Source organism: Hemiscyllium ocellatum, chromosome 3 (genome assembly GCF_020745735.1).
Source record: "Hemiscyllium ocellatum isolate sHemOce1 chromosome 3, sHemOce1.pat.X.cur, whole genome shotgun sequence".
Classification (NCBI taxonomy): Eukaryota; Metazoa; Chordata; class Chondrichthyes; order Orectolobiformes; family Hemiscylliidae; genus Hemiscyllium; species Hemiscyllium ocellatum.
In genome coordinates this window covers 142,185,493-142,207,373 of record NC_083403.1, presented here as the reverse complement: position 1 = coordinate 142,207,373, position 21,881 = coordinate 142,185,493, and the positions used below count along the sequence as shown (strand labels likewise).

General features: G+C 40.7%; 1 protein-coding gene across 5 annotated transcripts in view; it reads right to left on the bottom strand.

Moving 5' to 3' along the window:
* Window positions 1-21,881, bottom strand: part of otofa (otoferlin a) — a 446,338-nt gene that overhangs the window by 19,884 nt on the left and 404,573 nt on the right. For 2 of the 5 annotated variants that reach the window (XM_060853972.1, XM_060853992.1), the window contains exons 42-44: window positions 20,912-21,000; window positions 17,376-17,474; window positions 1,094-1,335 (exon numbers count right to left, since the gene is read on the bottom strand). In XM_060853972.1, the coding sequence (XP_060709955.1) occupies window positions 1,094-1,335; window positions 17,376-17,474; window positions 20,912-21,000 (430 nt within the window). Of the gene's footprint in view, window positions 1-1,093; window positions 1,336-17,188; window positions 17,288-17,375; window positions 17,475-20,911; window positions 21,001-21,881 lie in introns of those variants that run through there. The other 3 variants (XM_060853981.1, XM_060854013.1, XM_060854001.1) reach the window with 3 other exon arrangements.

Sequence of the window (21,881 nt, the reverse complement as noted above, 5' to 3'; positions counted from 1 at the left end):
AAGTTTCAGTTCAATCTAACTTTAAAAGTTTTTGAAGCAAATCAAACTCAATGTATAGAGAATCTAAAAACAATGCTGAATAACATCGTTCACATTAATTATTGTGTATACATGTAACTATTGTCCCAAATTAATTTCGGGATGGGGGGGTAAAAATGTACTGAAGCAAAGGAGATGCTTGAAAGGGTGTGCAGAAGCTGTTTTATGAAGGGCCTTTTAGAGAAAATGACTGATGAAAAGGAAAAGCGTTTAGAGATAGTGGGATGCAACTGGCTGATGACAAGCTGTCACAGGTAAATCACACCTGAAGTCTAACCTGAGATGTTACCTCTTGTACGTTGATAAAGCCTTTAATTATTTAGGGACAAAGTCTTGAAAGGAATCGGGATTTTGCATTTTAATCAATCTCCTGACTGATTAAAGGATTCAACAAGGGAAGTTAGTTTTAAAGTTGTTAACTTTTTACTTATAAATACTGTGTCTTATTCCTCTCTATTGTACCACACCTGAGGAAGGAGCTGAGCTCTGAAAGCTTGCAATTTCAAATAAACCCGTTGGACTATAACATGGTTTCATTGATTTACCCAGTCAAAACTCAAAAGCCAGGGGAGAACAGATAATTCAGGGGGATTTGCAGATCTGGAATTTACTGAGATAGGGAGAGGCAAGGTCAAGAAGCATTTTAATTGTAGGTGTGAGCATTTTAATTTGGAGACATTGGAAGATTGGGTGTTAGTGCAGATTAGTTAGGACAGGAGTGATATGGTGATCAGGATTTGGGTTAGAAAACAGGTAGTAATGTATTGCATGAGCTAAAGTTATAGAGTATGGGGATATAGAGCCAATTTGAATCTTCTTTTAGCATATTCTATTTTATTCTAGGCAGGTAGCTTTAATGTCAGATGCAGATCCTAAAATATCCCAGATAGAGGAGGTTAATTGATTTGTTTCCCTCATCTGCTAATATAAATTATTTCACAATTGAAAAATGTTTCTTTTTGGTAAAGATACATTCCATCTAAAGAAAACCTAGATTTAAAAACTCTGGAAATGCTTCAACAGGATCATACAGAGAAACTGGATAAAAACATACCCAAGAAGTCGTCTGCTGAGAAATGGTCAGCGTCCCACACTTGCAGAGTCAGGCGAGCTGGAATCTTGTACTCTGTCTCATCCCAAGAAAACATGGATTCCTTCTTGGAGATGACAATCTTCTCTTCAGCCATCAAATAATCAAAGGGGAAGATAAACCTCCAGTTGAAATTGCCTTCGCCAGTCAGTGAGTGATAGTGTACGTCAGTGTCTTGCTTATCCTCTTGTTGTCCTTTCAGCCAGCTACGGGATACACCCAAATAATCATAATGCAACAGTAACTCTTCACAACTATAGGACAGCAGGGAAATTATTTAATTCATTGTTCTTTGGTACAAAGTGGTTATTTGCATTTAACCTTTTGGAGATCTGTGCGTTGTCACAATTTCTGGGAAAAAACGTCCAAATTAAACCTGGGTTCTAATTGGAGTTTACTTCACTTTGATTTTGTACAAGAATATGGGTGCAACATTTCCTTGCCCTGACCACTGAATAATGAGATTTCTTTAATATTCACTGTGATAATTACAAGATCAGTTTTGATGAAAGCATTTGAATTGGAGGGGAAATGGACTTGACAGTGCACTAGAACTCGAGGACATACCCTCAAAATACAGGGAGCACATTTAGAATCAAGTTGAGAAGGAACTTTGTCACCTAAAGGGTTGTAAATCTGTGAAATTCCCTGCCCAGTGAAGTGGTTGAGGCTACATTGTTGAATGTTTTTGAGGCCAAGATAGATTCTATTTCTGAAAAAAGTAGAAGAACAAAAACGACTCTCAGGCACAAGCTTTGCCAAACCATGACAAAGGAATGGTACTACTTGGTCAGTCCCAAAACAAATGCAGAATTAGGACACAATTCAGGCAACAAAAATCTAAATGCTTTTTCGTACAAAGATGTTCTTATGATAGCGAGTTTTGAGAAGATTTGTAGCTCAGGTTGAGGTTCTGGATGTAGGTTTGCTCACTGCGGTGGCAGGTTCATTTTTAAACATTTCATCACCGTACTAGGTAACATCATCAGTGAGCCTCTGGATGAAGCACTGGTAGCATGGCCCACTTTCTAGTTATGTCTTAAGGATTCCTCGGGTTGGTGATGTCATTTCTTGTGGTGACATCATTTCCTGTTCTTTTTCTCAGGGGGAGGTAAATGTCTGTGTGTTTGTTGATAGAGTTCTGGTTGGAATGCCATGCTTCTAGGAATTCTCGGGCGTGTCTCTGTTTGGCTTGTCCTAGGATGGATGTGTTGTCCTAGTTGAAGTGACTAGTAAGGATACTAGTGAGAGAGGCTCATGTCTTTTTGTGGCTAGTTGATGTTCATGTCTTCTAGTGGCTAGTTTTCTGCCTGTTTGTCCAATGTAGCATTTGTTGCAGTCCTTGCACGGTATTTTGTAAATGACATTAGTTTTGCTTGTTGCCTGTATAGGATCGTTCAAGTTTGTTAGCTGCTGTTTTACTGTGTTGGGGGGTTTGTGGGCAACCATGATACCAAGGAGTCTGAGTAGTCTGGCAGTCATTTCTGAGATGTCTTTGATGTAGGGGAGAGTGGCGAAGGTTTCTGGACGTGTTTGGTCTGCTTGTTAGGGTTTGTGACTGAGAAATCAGCGGATTGTGTTCATTGGGTACCTATTCTTTTTGAATACATGGTATAGGTGATTTTCCTCTGCACTGCATAGTTTCTCTCTGCTACAGTGTATGGTGGCTCAGTGAAATAATGTTTTGATGCAGCTTCGTTTGTGGATGTTGGGATGATTGCTTCTGTAGTTCAATATTTGGTCTGTATGTGTTGTTTTCCTGGAGATGCCGGTTTGAAGTTCCACATTGGCTGTTCACTCTACTGTGACGTCTAGGAATGGCAGTTTGTTGTTGTTTTCCTCCTCTTTAGTGAAGTATGGGTATTATTGATGGTCTTGAAGATTTCCTCTAATTTGTTTTGTTTAGTGATGACAAAGATGTCATCCATGTAGCAGATCGAAAGTTTAGGTTGGATGGTTGACAGCGCTGTTTGTTCGAGTCTCTGCATTACTGCCTCTGCTGAGAACCCTGATAACAGAGATCCAATAGGTGTACCATTGGTTTGTAGATTTTGTTGTTGAAGGTGAAGAGGCTGGTAAGGCATAGGACCACTAGCTTGATGATACTGTCCTTGCTGATGAAGTTAGTGGTGTTTGGTGTATGTGCCTTTGGGTCTTCTAATAGTGTAGTCAGTGTTTCTTTGGCCAGGTTAATGTTATTGATGTAAACAGGGCTATTACATCAAAGGAGACAATTAGTTCATCCTCTTCTATCTGAAAGTCTTTGATGGTCTTCAGGAGTTCTTGGGTGGAGTGGATGGAGTGGCGTGAGTCTTCTACTTAGTGTTTTAGTCTTTGGTGTAGCTCCTTGGCCAGCCTGTAAGTTGGTGTTCCAGGTAGCGAGACTATGGGTCTGAGGGGGGCTCCTGGTTTATGAATTTTGGGAAATCCATAGGAGTGTGGTGTGTTGGATCCATCGGGTTTCATTTTTTGGAAATTGGTTTCATTTATTTCTCCAGATTTCTGAAGTTTTTGAGTAGGGCTGTGATTCAGTTCTCTAGTTGTGGGGTCGGGTCTTTCGTCACTTGTTGGTAAGTGTTGGTATCTGCAAGTAGTCCGTTTGCTTTCTCAATCAAGTCTCTTTGATTTAAAATTACTGTCAAGCATCCTTTGTCTGTAGGTGGCATAACAATGTTTTTATCTTTCTTTCGTCTTTCTCATGCTTTCCTTTCTTGTGTATTGAGTGTGTTTCCTTCCTTTTTCCTGCTTAATGTTGGTGTGACTACCTGTCTGATAGTTTGCTGGGCTTCTTCTGTGAGTTGGTTGTCTTTCAGTGTTGTTTCTAATATTGCTAAGAAATCTTTCTTGTCCACATCCTGGAAGTTGTAATTTAATCCTCTTACTAAGGCACCTTTCTCAGTGTCTGTTATGGGTTGGTCAGATAATTTTTTTATCCTTGCTTCTGTGTTGTCTGTGTTATTATTTTGAGTAAGTTTGACTAATTTTTTCCGCAGGTCTAGTTCATTTACAATGTCATTTACAAAATATGTTGCCAGAACTGTAACAAACACTACATTGGGCAAATAGGCAGAAAACTAGCCACCAGAATGCATGTACATCAACTAGCCCAAAAAGTCATGAGCAATTATCACTAGTATCCTTACGTACAGATGAGGAAGGACATCACTTCGACTGGGACAACACATCCATCCCAGGACAAGCCAATCAGTGACACGCACAAGAATTCCTAGAGGTATAGCATTCCAACCTGAACACTATCAACAAACACCATTCACCACCCCCTGAGAAAAAGAACAGGAAATGACGTTACCACAGGAAATAATGTCACGACAGGAAATGATGTCACCAACCTAAGGAAACCTAAACACATAAATAGAAAGTGGCCATGCCACCAATGCTTCATCTGGAGACTCACCGATAATGTTACCTAGTATGGTGATGAAACGTCTGAAAACGAACCTTCCAGCTCAGCGAGCAAGCCTATATCCATGCTCTCATGATGGACCAACACCATAGTAGCAATTATGAAGAAGTCATATTGGTCTCCAAATGTTAACTCTGAGTCTCTGTTCATTGATGGTGCTGGAGAATGGGCATAGATAAGGACCTTGAGGAAGGGTTTGGTTGTTCAACAATCAGCAGACAAGCCAGAATCATATACTGTCTCCACAGTTCGGGATGTTAGATGCAGGATCCACAGGAACCTTTTCTCATTGCAGAATAATTGTTCTGTTTGCTTGGAACAAACCCAGTGAGGAATGTTATGATGGAAATTATTTACAGACCAATCAAGGTCAAGATCAGAATCAAGACTGACAATAGTCAAGCCAAAGACCTACCAGCTTCCATGTTGTGGAAAAATTGTGAACCTCTGGCTGAATTTGGGAAATTAGAAACTTGTGGGTTGATGGGGTAGTGCTGAAAGTAAATGTAATTACATACCCAAATGTACAAATGTTACCTATGGGGAGAGAGGCTTGGAGGGAGATGTTGTGTAAAGAATTGTTTCTAGATTAAATGTTAGAGACTACATTCAGTTCCATTCAATTGATGATGTCATACAACTGTGGATGAGGAAAAGAGGGGGCTAGCTCAAGATCCGTATGGAGACAGATGTATTATCAATGTGTTTCCTGCTAGTCTCAGTCATGATGTCTAACATGCCAATGCAACTGGAATCTATGTTATGCAATAAAACTATAAATTATTAAGATGTGTCTCTTCTAACTAAGACTCACTTTTGGTTCATCCTCTATTATTATTAATTAAATAGGCTCTCAACATAGGAAGACTGGTGATAGCACATGAACTGGTAGTGGTTAGTTCTGCTGCTCATACAACTGGCTATTGATAACCAACTTATTTCAGCCCATTTGATCATAGTTCCCAGGATGATCATTGTATCATTAAGCTGCTTCTTAGAAGACTGACAAACTTTGTACAAGATTAGATCTGTATTATATTCATCAACTTCAGTGGGATATATAAACCAATACTTCTAACCATCCACCTTACAAGTCATGGCTTCAAACCCTCAATTGTAATTTATTTTAATGCACATAAACTGAAAATTCTAAGTTGATTTTTTAATTGTTTTGGAGAGATAGACATCACTGCCAAGCCCAGCATTTATTGCTCATCTCTAGTTTGAATTAAGGTGCTGATGGTGAGTTATGTTTTGAATTGTTGTGGTGGTGTGAATAATCTCTGATTGTCAGTGAGGAGTAAGCTTCAGGATTTGGACTCAGAAACAGTGAAGAGACACTGATATATATCTTTAAGAAAGGTTTGTGCCTTGCAGTAAAAGGTGGGAGTGATGGTGTTCCCTTAGACCTGTTGCTCTTGTCCATCTCTTGTAGAGTAGATTCAAGAGGTGCGACAGCATCACCTATTTATTGTCATACTTACTTTGAGTATTTTGTTTAGGAATTCCAAAATCTAATTTGTTTTTGATCACAATTCACTATTTGAAAAGTTGAATTCCCCCATCCTTGTTGTTGAGGCTTTTATTAAGTGTTCAAATTTGTGACCTGAAATAAAGACTTCACTGCAGTCAGCTCAATTACAAACCAGTCTTTATTTCAGGCCTATTCATCATGAACCCAGTAGTTATTCCACATAGAAACTGTTCTCCACTTCTACTTCTGTTGGTGAAAGGAGCGTGACATATTGACAATTCAAAAATAGAATTACGATTGAGGAGAAAGAATTTTATAGAGAACTTTATGTTGTATCACTGAGTGTTTGGAGAGGATGATGTGACTTTAAAACAGTTATTATCAAAGTTGTGTTTTGATATAACACCAAGAATGTTTAGAATGTACACTTCTGCTGAATCATGCAAACTCCAAAAAACATGCAGCAAGCAAAGTCAACACAGAACCGAACTACACTGCAACATCTAACACCAGCAAAACAGCAACTCCCTGCAAACAAGGTATGGTTTCTGTGAAATACCATGAAACTTCGTTTTATGTGAAATAAGATGTAATTATTTTAAAATAAGCTGCAGACTACGCAGATTAATACTTGCTGTTTTTCCAATTTGCTATCAACATCCATTAAGGTGATACTGTCTGACTGATGCTGATGTGTGCAGTCAGAATGATGAATTTGCTGATACCTTTCATGTGGATTGGAAGATTTCTTCTCATTTGAAACTGTAGTGTTTCAATGTAGTTGTGTTGAACTACACATTATGGATTTGAATGCATTTGTCAATCAATTAGTGTCTTTCGTGTGTTCAGAAACATACCTCTTAGCACAGTAAAGCTGCTGTTAGAGTAACAGTACATAAACTAACATTAATCATTGTCCACATGGCCTATGCTAAAAGATAAGATTCTGGAAATTCTGAGAAACGAAGAATTGATCTACAAATATTAAAACTCATCACTTTTTATAGAAAAAGAAAATAGCATTAAAAAGTAAATAGCCTATTAATATAATTTCATTTAACCCTTTGAGTATTGATTTCAATTTATTGTCATATTGTCTGCTTGATGCCTTTATGCTGCTGTTGGAACAGACAAATGGCTAGATTGTTTCCAATAAAATCACCTTTTTAATTTCACTCTTTGTTTGTATGAGGAGCCAAGCTGATAACATTCTCAACAGTTTCAGTAATTGCCAAAACCATGAGCTTGCTGTTGTAAGTGAATGACAGGCCCTTCCTCTTCTGGAATATTTATTAAGTAAATTAGTGAAGTTTTCAATCCATTAGATCCAACATATCAAGCATTTCTCAAAAGGGTTAAATGCTTTTATACAATTTAAAATGAATAATTAACTGAACTGAACCATTTCAAACAATATCAAGGTTCCACATCAAATAATACTTGTGGTGCTTTCATGGTCTGTCCCCATGGACCTGTTTGTATCAAAGCTTCACACCAGGACACTGCTACAATCAGAGTGCTGCATTTGAACTACTGAATTCCTAGCAGTTATTAACATATTGGTGAATGTACAAAATGTTATCAACAGTTGGAACCTCTATAAATGGTTGTTAAAAATATGGCTATAAAAATAAAGAAGCATGGAATTTTGCCTTTTGAACTGATTAACTAACTCCATCTCCCCTCTGTGCAAATGATACTGCTGGATAATGTATTGCACATAGTCATGCATGATAAGAACTAGCTGCAAGCAACATGGTCACTTTCACTGTGGGAATGGATTGTTCAATCAGGCATTAGATATGTTTGTGTGACAGCAACAGCTGAAACAAACACAACAGCAATGCAAAGTTATAATTTCTCTTATTTTGCTCATTCTCGTTTCATCTCACAAGTTAACGTGAAGCAATAGTTTACGGTTTGTGAAACTAAATTCCCTTTGCTTCTATGTTTCTTTATTCCTCCCACGGAATTGCAACTTTCTGTAATTCCCTCGAGTCAGGACAGCAGCCAGGTCGTTTTTAAATGTCACGATGTGGAGAATATCTTATACCTAGCTGAGAGTTGATATTGTCCATATAGACAAAATGGATAGTATTACTGATTTTGCTCTAATGCAGAGGTCCAGAAACCAATGTCCACAGCTTTGAAGATAGACACTGCCTTGGGTGCTGTTTGTCTTAAATGAATGAGCTGTGGTCAGATGCACGCTGTACAGTGCATTCCCCTATAGCTCAGAGTCTGTGTTTTTTTCTTGCTCCTCTAGTGCACTCCTTGTGCTCATAACCCTGCATGCAACTTTTCTTTGGGCTCTTTCCCTCTCCCTTCCTAGCTCCTGCCGTCTGTGGGTTCCTCTCCTCTCCAGACAGCTCTCTCTTTGTGGTTCTACTTCCCCCAAATTCCTGCTTTTGTGACTCTGCACTCAGTACGGTGTGCTTTCCATTTCCCTCTCCCTGTTATCCTGTGCTCTGCTCTGAATGGGCTCCTGTGATCACTCTGGCGCACCTCTCCCTTTCCGTTCTGTAATTTCTGCCACCCATTCTGATGTTTATCTGTTTTGTTCCTACTCTCTTTCTCTCTCTCTCTCTCTCTCTTTGTCTGTTCTTGCCAAGAAAAGCCAGACACCTGCTTTTTCAGAAGTATTAATAAAAGACATTTCTATGCAACACTTTCATACTGAGAGTATTAGTGAGCATTATAATTTGAATGGGGGTTGCATGATAATGATTCAATTTGAAAAAGGGCCCTTCAAACAAGTTGTTTGAGAATTATAGTTCTCTTGATATAATCAACCCAACCTAAACAATAAGCCATGATAATCAACCAAATGGAAGTTTTCTGCATCTTGTCTTTCGAAAACATTTTATTATTTAATGCAACATTCAGGCAAAAACCAAAACATCTTTCAGTTGGTTTAGGGAACGATCTAAAGAGGAACTAAAGCAGGAAACAATGTCAATGCATTAATTATTACGGTGGTGAGATTGCTGTTCAATAAAGTGATATGCCACAAGGGAGTAGCATACAGGTTTACACCTGATAGTCAATACTTGGCTCCTGACCTTCTCTGAGCTACCAACTGGAAAGGTAACTGCAAGCCTGTGTGAGGGGGAAGAGAAGGTTACGGGCTGAAGCATGTGGAGATACAGAATGTTACAGAGACAGGAGATACCTGAAGATTGTTCACCATCCACTCTTAAGTGAGGAGAATGGTGTGGGGTTTGCGGTGGGATGGGGGCAATAGGTGGTTGAATTGTCAAGAAAGGGAAACAATTAACTGGTTATTTGATGCTCATTTTCTTCTTTAATATTCAGTAGATCATCTTGTAACTCATTTAAAGCTTTATTTAAAATAATTCTGTTTTCATGTATGCTATTGTCAATTTTTATGAATTATAAAATACACATTGTTATGATGACAACAATATGTGACATTCAAAAGAATTAAAGTAGATGACTTTTTTTTAGAATCTATCTTTGGGAGCTGTATGATTTTGTCTTTTTTTAAGTTATTATGAATATTGCATTTACTTTGGGTGCTGTGTTACATCAGGGAGCACTGATCTGAATGGTTACAGAATCAAAACTTATTTCATTCATGGAGATTCCAATCTAATGATTCAAACCTAAAGGTTTACAGACCTCATGCACCCACAGGCAAAAATTTTAGTTACTTTGTTACATGCTTTTGAGAAAAGTAGATTTCCTGTACATTTCACCCAGAGATAACTTAAGCACGAGTCATGCATGGGAATATATGCAGCCATGATGAAAAATTAAGAATCTAATTCCACTCTCTCTGGAGAAATAAACATTAAATAGTAATGCATATTAAAATTATTACCACGGACTCCATACCAGTCATATTTGTTGTTCCTTTCAGATTATGCCTTGCCATGTGTGATGTGCTTAATTTTTATTACTTCATTGTATTATTGAATTTATGACAGATTTTTAAATTGTAAGAAGTTCTGATTAAGGATATGAACTCATTAAGGATTATAGGTTTTGTATACTAAAATCCAGAGTTTATATTTATCTTAATTGGTCAGTGCATTGAGTATAGGAGTTGGGATGTCGTGCTGCAGCTGTACAGAACATTGGTTCAGCCATTATTGGATAACAGCATTCAATTCTGATCGCCCTGCTTTAGGAAGGATGTTGCAAAACTTAAGAAGGCTCAGAAAAGTTTTCTAAGGATGTTGCCAGGAGGTTTTGTTTATTAGGGAGAGGCTGAATAGGCTGGAGCTATTTTCCATGGAGTGTCAGAGGCTAGGGGTGACGTTATAGAGGTTTATAAAATCATGAGGGGCATGGATAGGATAAATATACAAGGTCTTTCCCTGGGGCGGGGGAGTCCAGAACTAGAGGGCATATGTTCAGGATGAGAGGGGAAAGATATAAAAGAGACCTAAGGGGCAACTTTTTCATGCAGAGTGGGGTGCATGTATGGAATGAGCTGTCAGAGGAAGTGGTGGAGGCTGGTACAATTGGAAAATTTAAAAAGCATTTGGATGGGTATATGAATAGAAAGGGTTTGGAGGGATATGGACCAAGTGATGGCAAATGGGACAAGATTTATTTATGATATCTGGTTGGCATGAATGAGTTGGACCAAAGTGGCTGTTTCTGTGCTCATCATTTCTATGACTTTATATTTGTAAGATATTATAAAGTTTTAATGCCACTATCAAAATAGTGGACAATGTTATGTTACACAAGCTAAAATAATGCACTGGAGCTTCTATGTTTTATTTCAGTTGAAGTTCCTGAAGAAAAAAATCTTACTATAAAACTTCAGTGGGCTCACAAATGGACTGCTCCTAAGTATGTCAGGTATAGACAGGATAGATCGAGTGAATCCTCAGAAGAGTATAAAGGCAGTAGGCGTATACTTAAGAGGGAAATCAGGAGGGCAAAACGGGGACATGATATAACTTTGGCAAATAGGGTTATAGAGAATCCAAAGGGTTTTTACAAATACATTAAAGACAAAAGGGTAACTAGGGAGAGAATAGGCCCCCTCAAAGATCAGCAAGGCGGCCTTTGTGTGGAACCGCAGGAGATGGGGGAGATACTAAACGAGTATTTCGCATCAGTGTTTACTGTGAAAAAGGACATGGAAGATATAGACTGTAGGGAAATAGATGGTGACATCTTGAAAAATGTCCAGATTACAGAGGAGGAAGTGCTTGATGTCCTGAAATGCATAAAGGTGGATAAATCCGCAGGACCTGATCAGATGTACCCTAGAACTCTGTGGGAAGCTAGAGAAGTGATTGCTGGGCCCCTTGCTGAGATATTTATATCATCAATAGTCACAGGTGAGGTGCCGGAAGACTGGAGGTTGGCAAACGTGGTGCCACTGTATAAGAAGAGTGGTAAGAACAAGCCAGATATAGACTGGTGAGCCTGACCTTGGTGGTGGGCAAGTTGTTGGAGGGAATCCTGAGGGACAGGATGTATATGTATTTGGAAAGGCAAGGACTGATTCGGGATAGTCAACATGACTTTGTGCATGGGAAATCATGTCTCACAAACTTGATTGAGTTTGTTTGAAGAAGTAACAAAGAAGACTGATGAGGTGCGATGGACATGATCTGTATGGACTTCAGGGAACACCTCTGGGACGCCCGGACCAACCAACCCAATCACCCCGTGGCTCAACACTTTAACTCTCCCTCCCGCTCCACCGAGGACATGCAGGTCCTTGGACTCCTCCATCGGCAGAACATAACAACATGACGGTTGGAGGAAGAGCGCCTCATCTTCCGCCTGGGAACCCTCCAACCACAAGGGATGAACTCAGATTTCTCCAGTTTCCTCATTTCCCCTCCCCCCACCTTGTCTCAGTTGGTTCCCTCGAACTCAGCACCGCCCTCCTAACCTGTAATCTTCTTCCTGACCTCTCCGCCCCCACCCCACTCCAGCCTATCACCCTCACCTTGACCTCCTTCCACCTATCACATCTCCATCGCCCTTCCCCCAAGTCCCTCCTCCCTACCTTTTATCTTAGCCTGCCTGGCACACTCTCCTCATTCCTGATGAAGGGCTCTGGCCCGAAACGTCGAATTTCCTGTTCCTTGGATGCTACCTGCCCTGCTGTGCTTTAACCAGCAACACATTTTCAGCACTTACTGTATGGACTTCAGTAAGGCATTCGATAAGGTTCCCCATGGGAGACTGGTTAGGAATACAGGGAGAACTTGCCATTTGGATACAGAGCTGGCTCAAAGGTAGAAGACAGAGGGTGGTGGTGGAGGGTTGTTTTTCAGACTGGATGCCTGTGACCAGTGGAGTGCCACAAGGATTGGTGCTGGGTCCACTACTTTTCGTCATTTATATAAATGATTTGGATGTGAGCATAAGAGATATAGTTAGTAAGTTTGCAGATGACACCAAAATTGGCAGTGTAGTGGATGGCGAAAAAGGTTACCTCAGATTTGCATTTTGGGAAAGCAAATCTTAGCAGGACTTATATATTTAATGGTAAGGTCCTAGGGAGTGTTGCTGAACAAAGAGACCTTGGAGTGCACGTTGATAGCTCCTTGAAAGTAAGTAGATAGATTGTGAAGAAGGCATTTGATATGCTTTCCTTTATTGGTCAGATCATTGAGTATAGGAGTTCGGAGGTCATATTGCACCTGTACATGATGTTGGTTAGGCCACTTTTGGAATATTGCATGCAATTCTGGTCTCTTTCCTATCAGAAGGATGTTGTGAAACTTGAAAGGGTTCAGAAAAGATTTACAAGGATGTTGCCAGGGTTGGAGGATTTGAGCTACAGGGAGAGGCTGAACAGGCTGGGGCTGTTTTCCCTGGAGTGTTGAAGGCTGAGGGGTGACCTTATAGAGCTTTATAAAAGTGGTGGAGATTGGTATAATTGCAACATTTAAAAGGCATCTGGATGGATATATGAATAGGAAGGGTTTGGAGGGATATGGGCCGGGTGCTGGATTAGGTTGGGATATCTGGTCAGCCTGGGTGAGTTGGACCGAAGGGTCTATTTCCATGTTGTACATCTCTATGATTCGGTGACTAAGATAAATGAAATAGATTGATGGATTCATGTTCATGTCAAATTATAAGTGCTAGCATTTCTTTTGAATTACTGATCTTGAAATGGACTAATCATTTTTCTCTATGTCTTCAAATTTTGTGAAATTAGTCTTTCTACTTATCTCCACCAGTTGGCATTCATTATGTATCAAGCATTTGAGGGGTGTTAGTCCCTGGTCGATGATTGCATTGTTTTGTTTTGAGGGCAGGGTCTCAGCCAGAAGGTCAATCTTTTATTGGGTTGTATAATTACAGTTCCACAGAATGAAACACAAAGCAGGCTATTGAAGTACAAGTCCAACTGAATTTGTAGGACGCCTCCTCTTATCGCCCCCTTGACCACGACCCCACCTCCCACCACCAAACCATCATCTCACAGACCATCCAGGACCTCATCACCTCAGGGGATCTCCCATCCACCGCCTCCAACCTCATAGTCCCACAACCCCGCACCGCCCGTTTCTACCTCCTGCCCAAAATCCACAAACCTGCCTGCCCCGGCCGACCCATTGTCTCAGCCTGCTCCTGCCCCACCGAACTCATCTCCCAATACCTCGACACGGTCCTGTCCCCTTTAGTCCAAGAACTCCCCACCTACGTTCGGGACACCACCCACGCCCTCCACCTCCTCCAGGATTTTCGCTTCCCCGGTCCCCAATGCCTTATTTTCACTATGGACATCCAGTCCCTGTACACCTCCATCCCCCATCACGAAGGACTCAAAGCCCTCCGCTTCTTCCTTTCCCGCCGCACTAACCAGTACCCTTCCACTGACACCCTCCTTCGACTGACTGAACTGGTCCTCACCCTGAATAACTTCTCTTTTCAATCCTCCCACTTCCTCCAAACTAAAGGAGTTGCCATGGGCACCCGCATGGGCCCCAGCTATGCCTGCCTCTTTGTAGGATATGTGGAACAGTCCATCTTCCGCAACTACACTGGCACCACCCCCCACCTTTTCCTCCGCTACATCGATGACTGTATCGGCGCTGCCTCGTGCTCCCACGAGGAGGTTGAACAGTTCATCAACTTTACTAACACCTTCCATCCCGACCTGAAATTCACCTGGACTGTCTCAGACTCCTCCCTCCCCTTCCTAGACCTTTCCATTTCCATCTCGGGCGACCGACTCAACACAGACATCTATTATAAACCGACTGACTCCCACAGCTACCTGGACTACACCTCCTCCCACCCTGCCCCCTGTAAAAACGCCATCCCATATTCCCAATTCCTTCGTCTCCGCCGCATCTGCTCCCAGGAGGACCAATTCCAACACCGCACAACCCAGATGGCCTCCTTCTTCAAGGACCGCAGATTCCCCCCAGACGTGATCGACGATGCCCTCCACCGCATCTCCTCCACTTCCCGCTCCTCCGCCCTTGAGCCCCGCTCCTCCAACCGCCACCAAGACAGAACCCCACTGGTTCTCACCTACCACCCCACCAACCTGCGCATACAACGTATTATCCGCCGCCATTTCCGCCACCTCCAAACGGACCCCACCACCAAGGATATATTTCCCTCCCCTCCCCTATCAGCGTTCCGCAAGGACCACTCCCTTCGTGACTCCCTTGTCAGATCCACACCCCCCACCAACCCAACCTCCACCCCCGGCACCTTCCCCTGCAACCGCAGGAAATGTAAAACTTGCGCCCACACCTCCACACTCACTTCCCTCCAAGGCCCCAAGGGATCCTTCCATATCCGCCACAAGTTCACCTGTACCTCCACACACATCATCTATTGCATCCGCTGCACCCGATGTGGCCTCCTCTATATTGGTGAGACAGGCCGCTTACTTGCGGAACGCTTCAGAGAACACCTCTGGGCCGCCCGAACCAACCAACCCAATCACCCCGTGGCTCAACACTTTAACTCCCCCTCCCACTCCACCGAGGACATGCAGGTCCTTGGACTCCTCCACCGGCAGAACACAACTACACGACGGCTGGAGGAGGAGCGCCTCATCTTCCGCCTGGGAACCCTCCAACCACAAGGTATGAATTCAGATTTCTCCAGCTTCCTCATTTCCCCTCCCCCCACCTTGTCTCAGTCGGTTCCCTCAACTCAGCACCGCCCTCCTAACCTGCAATCCTCTTCCTGACCTCTCCGCCCCCACCCCACTCCGGCCTATCACCCTCACCTTGACCTCCTTCCACCTATCCCACCTCCATCGCCCCTCCCCCTAGTCCCTCCTCCCTACCTTTTATCTCAGCCTGCTTGGCTCTCTCTCTCTTATTCCTGATGAAGGGCTTATGCTCGAAACGTCGAATTCTCTATTCCTGAGATGCTGCCTAACCTGCTGTGCTTTGACCAGCAACACATTTGCAGCTGTGATCTCCAGCATCTGCAGACCTCATTTTTTACTCAGATTCATTGGCATCTTCAATCTCCCTTGATGTCTGTTGAGAAATTAAAGATTCTCCTCCAATTATAACTTAGGTACACACACAGGCGTTGAATATAGATGCATCTAGGAACATGAATAGAATGTTGATAGACAGAAAACAACGAACTGGTTGTAAATAATATGCTGCAGGAATTGGTGTTAGATCTGCCTTTGTTTTTGATATATGTAGATGATTTGGCATAATGAGAATATTTACCGATGACATAAAATTGTAAAGTTTCACAAATAATGGACAGGACTGTAAAACATTTCATGACAGTTAGTGGAATAGGCAGATAGTCAATGAAGTTTAAATCAAAGTGTGCTGTGATGCATTTCATCAAGATAAACAAAGGGAGGGGGGGGGCGGGGAGATGTGAACTCAGAGGAATGACCTTACAGCATATAGAGGAACAGTTTTTGAATGAAAATACATAATTTCCTAAATGTGGGAACTCAGCTTGATGAATTAAATGACATTTTGGGCTTTATAAATGGGAAACTGAGAGCTTTCAAAATTAAATAACGAAAGAAATCAGACAAACGTTGGAGCACTGCATGCAGTTTAGAGTTCATTACTGATTGAATATTATACAACACCCAAATGATACCAGAAATGTGCAGGTGTGGTGATGAGGAGAGAACACATGATGCTGGGACTATTTCATGAAAACAAGGAAGAATTACAGAAAATTTCATGAGAGAGGATGTTCTTTTAAATTATAATTAGTTTTGGTGGAGATAATTGGAACAGACAATTTCCTTTACTTGGGGAGTCAATGACAAAGGGTCATCAATTCAAAATTGTCAATAGATAATACAGGGAGTGATTAGGATAAAAAAATCCTAATTTTGTGGATTGTGAAGTATGAAGGCAAGACAACACAATAAAAAACATTTCATTTTATACTTTAATCAGAAAGCAGTTCGTAAGTTTACATTTAATGTGCATATTTTATCATTAAATATGGTAGGTAGTTAGTGAGGCCACAGATCATTCATGACCTCATTGAATGGTGGGACAGGCTTAAGGGGCTGAATGGCCTACTCCTGTTCCTTATGGTTGGTGTGTCAAGATAATCCTTTTGAAGAATTTCTTACAGGAAGTCATGGGGCAGGGATTTCTTTCTCTTTTAGATGAAAATTTGGAACAGTGGACAATACAGAGCTGTGGGAAAATGGTCAGTGACATTTGTTAGACTATTCTAACAAATGATTGACACAAATGATTGAACTCAATGGCTGCCTTCTAAACTGCAAATCTCTATGATTCTAAGGAAGTTCAGAGGAACCATTTCACCCATGGCACCCCTAGAAGTCTAAAATGAATAGGCAACAGATGACAATCGTTACCTGCAGGCTAAATGAGCCAAATAATGGTTTTATACTTAACATCTGTTACATCTTTATCTCCAAGGGTTTGAGGTTATGGTGGGTTGGTTTTGCAGCAAATTTGAATTCCATTTCTAAACCAATTACTTATTCCAAAAACTAGAATTTTCATTTTGTAGCTGCAAGTTACAATAGTGTTTTTCATGCAGATATTGGATTATACTACAAGCAAATTGTGAAAGGAACCAGAAATATGTTTGGTACAGGGTTGAAATGCAGCTAAATATAGTTGCTAATAGCTATGTTATGGAAATATATGGTGAGATATGAATGATTGCTCAGCATAGAGGGGGATGAGCCGTGCAATGGTATCATTACCCCCTCACATAGATGTCTGACATCTTCTCTCCTGTCATGAAAGCATCATCTTCAAGAACAACGTCATCAGTGTTCCAAATAATAACACGCAGTTCATAACTGGTTAACAACAAAAGCAACAAACAAAGAGGAATTAGGAAAAAAAAGCACTTCACAATCCCAACACAGGTCACACAGTTGTACATACCCCCTGACAAAAATGTCACTAGATTTCTCTCCAGTGAAGTAATCATCGTCTTCCAAGATAACCTCATCAGTATTCCAAACTATCACTCTAAGCTCATATCTGGCAGGAAGGAAGGAAGATAGGGTGAGATGCTGAGGAAGAAAGTATGTTAAATGCACAACACACCTACCTGTTGCATTCCTTCTGATCAGTGTTAACTTTCCACACACAGGAGAGATTCCAATCAAGACCAATCAGAGACATACTGATGGATTACTTGTAAAGTAATAAACAACGGGACAAGGAAGGAATTGTAAAACTTGAGCAGGATGTCGTGCAAAGATGTTATTTAAGTGTCCTTAAAACATGTCTTTTTGTTGAATCATGTCACCATTTACCATTGTGCTTATTGGACTTCACAACAACAGGACAATATGTCAAATAAAAAGGCACAACAAACTATCAACAATCCAGTCATGAGGATTTGTTTAGTTGGTGATTTTAGTTACGTCAAAATTGAAGCACTGATTTTTGACTTTAACATTGTAGTGACTTCAATTTTCAGCAGTGACCACAGCAAGCCAATCAATAAAGAGGAAAGTTGAGTTCCCAGACTTGTTTTATTGATTGGTGAGTGTGGATTGTGATAAAAAAGAAAGGATACTTGATTTAAGCAATAAAGGTACAGTCAGGAATCGGAGAGCAGAGATTATCCATATTGCTTGAAAAATAATCTTCACACTACTTCAATACCTGGAAAGTTAGAATATTATATTTCCATTTACTTTAGAAATGATACACAAAGAGATGTATCCATGCTGCAACTTCAAACAAAATTATTGAGGAGTGAGTAGAGCTATAGGCTGAAAAATTTCTCTGGTAAAATATATGAATAATGATTGAATGGGACAGCTACTGAATATGGGTTACTATCAGAAAGGAGGTATTTGTTACCCACTTGGCACAAAGTTCAGCTTTTTTTGCTAGGCCTCTTCAGTGGTCGACTACACATTTTTGAGATGGAGTTCAACTTCACTGTCTACAATTACTAAGAAATATCATAAGATAGCGCAGACCATAAGATATGGAGGAAATGGGTGATCTTTGAAGTTTATCAATCCTAGTGGACAAGAGACATTTCCAAATTCCTGGAAAGTCAATATTCTATATAATGCAAAGCCCACTGTCGAAATTTATATTTAATTGTCATGGTCTGTAATTAATTTCATTCTGCTGATTATTACAACAGAATGGACACTGAACTGTATTCCTTACCAACCCGCTGTCATCCACTACCAGTTGAGAGTACACCAAAAGGATTGTTCTTTAAGGGTTTGTGTTATGATTACTGCATTTAAAAAACTGCAAAATTAGTTTCAGAAACCCTGTTTGTAGTTTGCAGTAGATTGGGTCCACCACATTGCTAGTTGAAAGTTTAATTTCAGCTGTTTAACTACTGTCAAACGTGTAGAATTTGGTGTCATTGCTTTTAAATTCTTAACTTAAAGCTAAATGCTAGAGTATTCTACAGCAACACATCAGTTCCCATCTTCACTCTAAAATGGATAGTCAAGGATTGTAGGTGCATATCATTCATAGACCATGGTTAAAAGCAAATTACTGCGGATACTGGAATCTGAAACCAAAAGAGAAAATGCTGGAAAATCTCAGCAGGTCTGGCAGCATCTGTAAGGAGAGAAAAGAGCTGACGTTTCGAGTCTAACTGACCCTTTGTCAAAGATAAAAAAAAGGGGAGAAATAGGGAGGTATTTATATGAGGCTGAGAGAAGGTGAGTCATAGCTCCTGAAGCAAAGGTAGCAATAAAGAGGTGATAATGACAGTGTATAGAGAGATTATAGGGAGATTAGAAGCTGTGAGTGACCAAGGCTGAAACCAGTGCTGTGTGACAAAATATGTGGGGGATGTGGGGGATGTGGGGGATGGGGGGAAGGGATGAAGCAGAGGCAAAATGGAAAACAGGGGAGAGGGATAGCAAAGGGGGAAGAGGAGATGAAAAGGTGATGAGAAAGTGGGGAGCGAGAGAAAGAGATAGACTCGAAACTCTTTTCTCTCCTTACAGTTGCTGCCAGATCTGCTGAGATTTTCCAGCATTTTCTCTTTTGGTTTCATCATAGACCATCTTGACATCAGATCTTTTCTTTCCACTAGATAATCAGAAAATGGAATTGTAACATTATGAACTGTATTTTTGACACGCACGGCCTTAGTTGCGATGTGTACAGCTGTTGTTGGGAGTATGCACAAGATGGCTAAAATGAGCACAGTTCAGAGCAAAATAATCCATAGGTCAGGCCAAACTATTCTGCATGTTCTGTCAGGAATTTCTTTTGAAACACTCAACATTGTCATTTACGTAAAAAGTGTCAAAAATCTGAGTTAGTTAATTTAAATTAAAATAGGCAAGGAGTACACACATATTCCTAGAATTCCTGCAGTGTGGAAGCAGGCCATTCAAGCCATCAATTCCACACCAACTTTCCAAACAGCATCCCATCTGATCTCTATAACTCCACATTCTCCATGGCTAACCCACCAAGCCTAGACATCCCCAGGCACCATGGGAAATTTAGCATGGCCACTCCACCTAATCTACACATCTTTGTACTGTGGGACAAAACCAGAGCACCTGGAAGAAGCCCAAACAGACACGGGCAGAATGTGCCACCTCCACACAGACAGTCACCCGAGGCTAGAATCAAACCTGGGACCCTGGTGCTGTGAGGCAACAGTGCTAACCACTGAGCCACATCCCAAATCTAAGCAACTGATTTTTGGGTGCGTGAGATTTAGATTCAAACTAGTTATGTGAGAAAAGAAGAGAGAGTATTTAGTAGAAACCAAACAAAACCACCACAAAAAAAAGCAATTCACATTTGTTAAGTTTGATTACCAAAATCAAAATTAATGAAAGGGAATATAGGTCTCATCAGAAAATACAAACTGGATGAAGCCTCTGCAATATTGGATTGTAATGAAAAGAGGAACATATTTCAGAAAAACAATCAGAAATGTTGTGAAAAGGAGCTTTACCCCTTCTCCAATTACTGCATTTCCTCACAAAAGACAAAGTGTTGGAGAAACTCAGCACATCTGGCAGCATCTGTGGACAGAAAGCAACGTTAATGTTTTGCATCTGGTGACCAAAGCAATAACTCCATTTCTCTCTTTACTGATACAGTGGGATCTGTTGAGTTTCTCCCGCACTTTGTGTTTTTGTTTCAGGTTTCCAGCATCCACAGTTTTTTTTTGTTTTAATGGATTTCCTTTCTCTGGAGAGAAACTAGCTTCTGAGCACGGTCTATCATGGTCTGGCCTGTTTGATGCTGAGGAGCTGTTACACAAGAAGGTGATTGTATTGATGTCACCTTACCTATTCAAGTTACTTTGAGGGTTTTCTAAATGGTTATTACTTCAGAAAAAAAACAATAAAAGAAGATTATAACAATACACTAATGAGTGAAATATGCATTATCAGAGCAGTTCTATTAAGTTAAATTTGCTATAGGTCTCATCCTTAATAATGAGAATAATTTACTTCTTTGGTTTCCGTGGTGATATATCAATTGGTGCTCCTGGTGCAGGCATATCCTTTGGAAACATGTCAACGAACATTTCAATGCGACCCTGAAAATTATGAAGAAAGAGAATTTCAGATCATTTATTTGCAGTAGTCTGTCAACTTCAGAATGTGGATTAAAATCTTCGGGTTGGGATTGGGTTTGGCAGCAGCCCTGCATTAGGGAAGTGGGACCTGTGGTGGCAGAGCTGTGGCTACATACTTCTGCTCCTCAGCCAATCAGCAAAGACCTCTTCTGGTCCCAAGGTCCTCTTCCATTTGTCCCCAGTTGACAGGAACGTTACAGTGGCTTCTCTACTCAGGCCAGAAGCACGAATTGTAGTCAGGATGGACCCACCCACTGTATCGGTTGCCTACTTCGTAGAGCAGCTTAAGTTATTTTCAGTTAACATCAGCAGAATCCATAAATTAGGAAGGTATAGAGTAGATTTGAACTGTTTTCTGGGAAAATTCTTCGTAACCATCAATGTATTCTATCTTCCTTTGTCTTCTATGACTTCAGCTGGATCCTACCAAATTCCCAAAATACTAATGAAATGTCAAGTTCTAGAACTAATTACTTTTATTACTTATTATTTGAGGATCGTGCACTGTAATACTCTAGACCTTTCATTTCCACTTCATAGTGGGGTTAGATAGGACAGTGTGGAGCTCAGCATTTTGAAGAGTATTCATGTCTATCAGTACATTGCTACTAAATACAGAGGTCAGTCGAAGGACCTCCCAATGCCTAGATAACAGAAGTCAGGTGGTTGGTTCGTCATGGTTGTGCCCAGTAACTTTCTATCAGGACATGACCAAAACTTTGTCATTTTGATCTTTAGTCGAAAGCTTGTAGAACTGTTTCTATGGTGTTATTTTTGATATTTAGTTTGCAATTGTATCAAGTATTGGCTGAGTTCAGAAATGCTTTGAAAGCAATATTTTC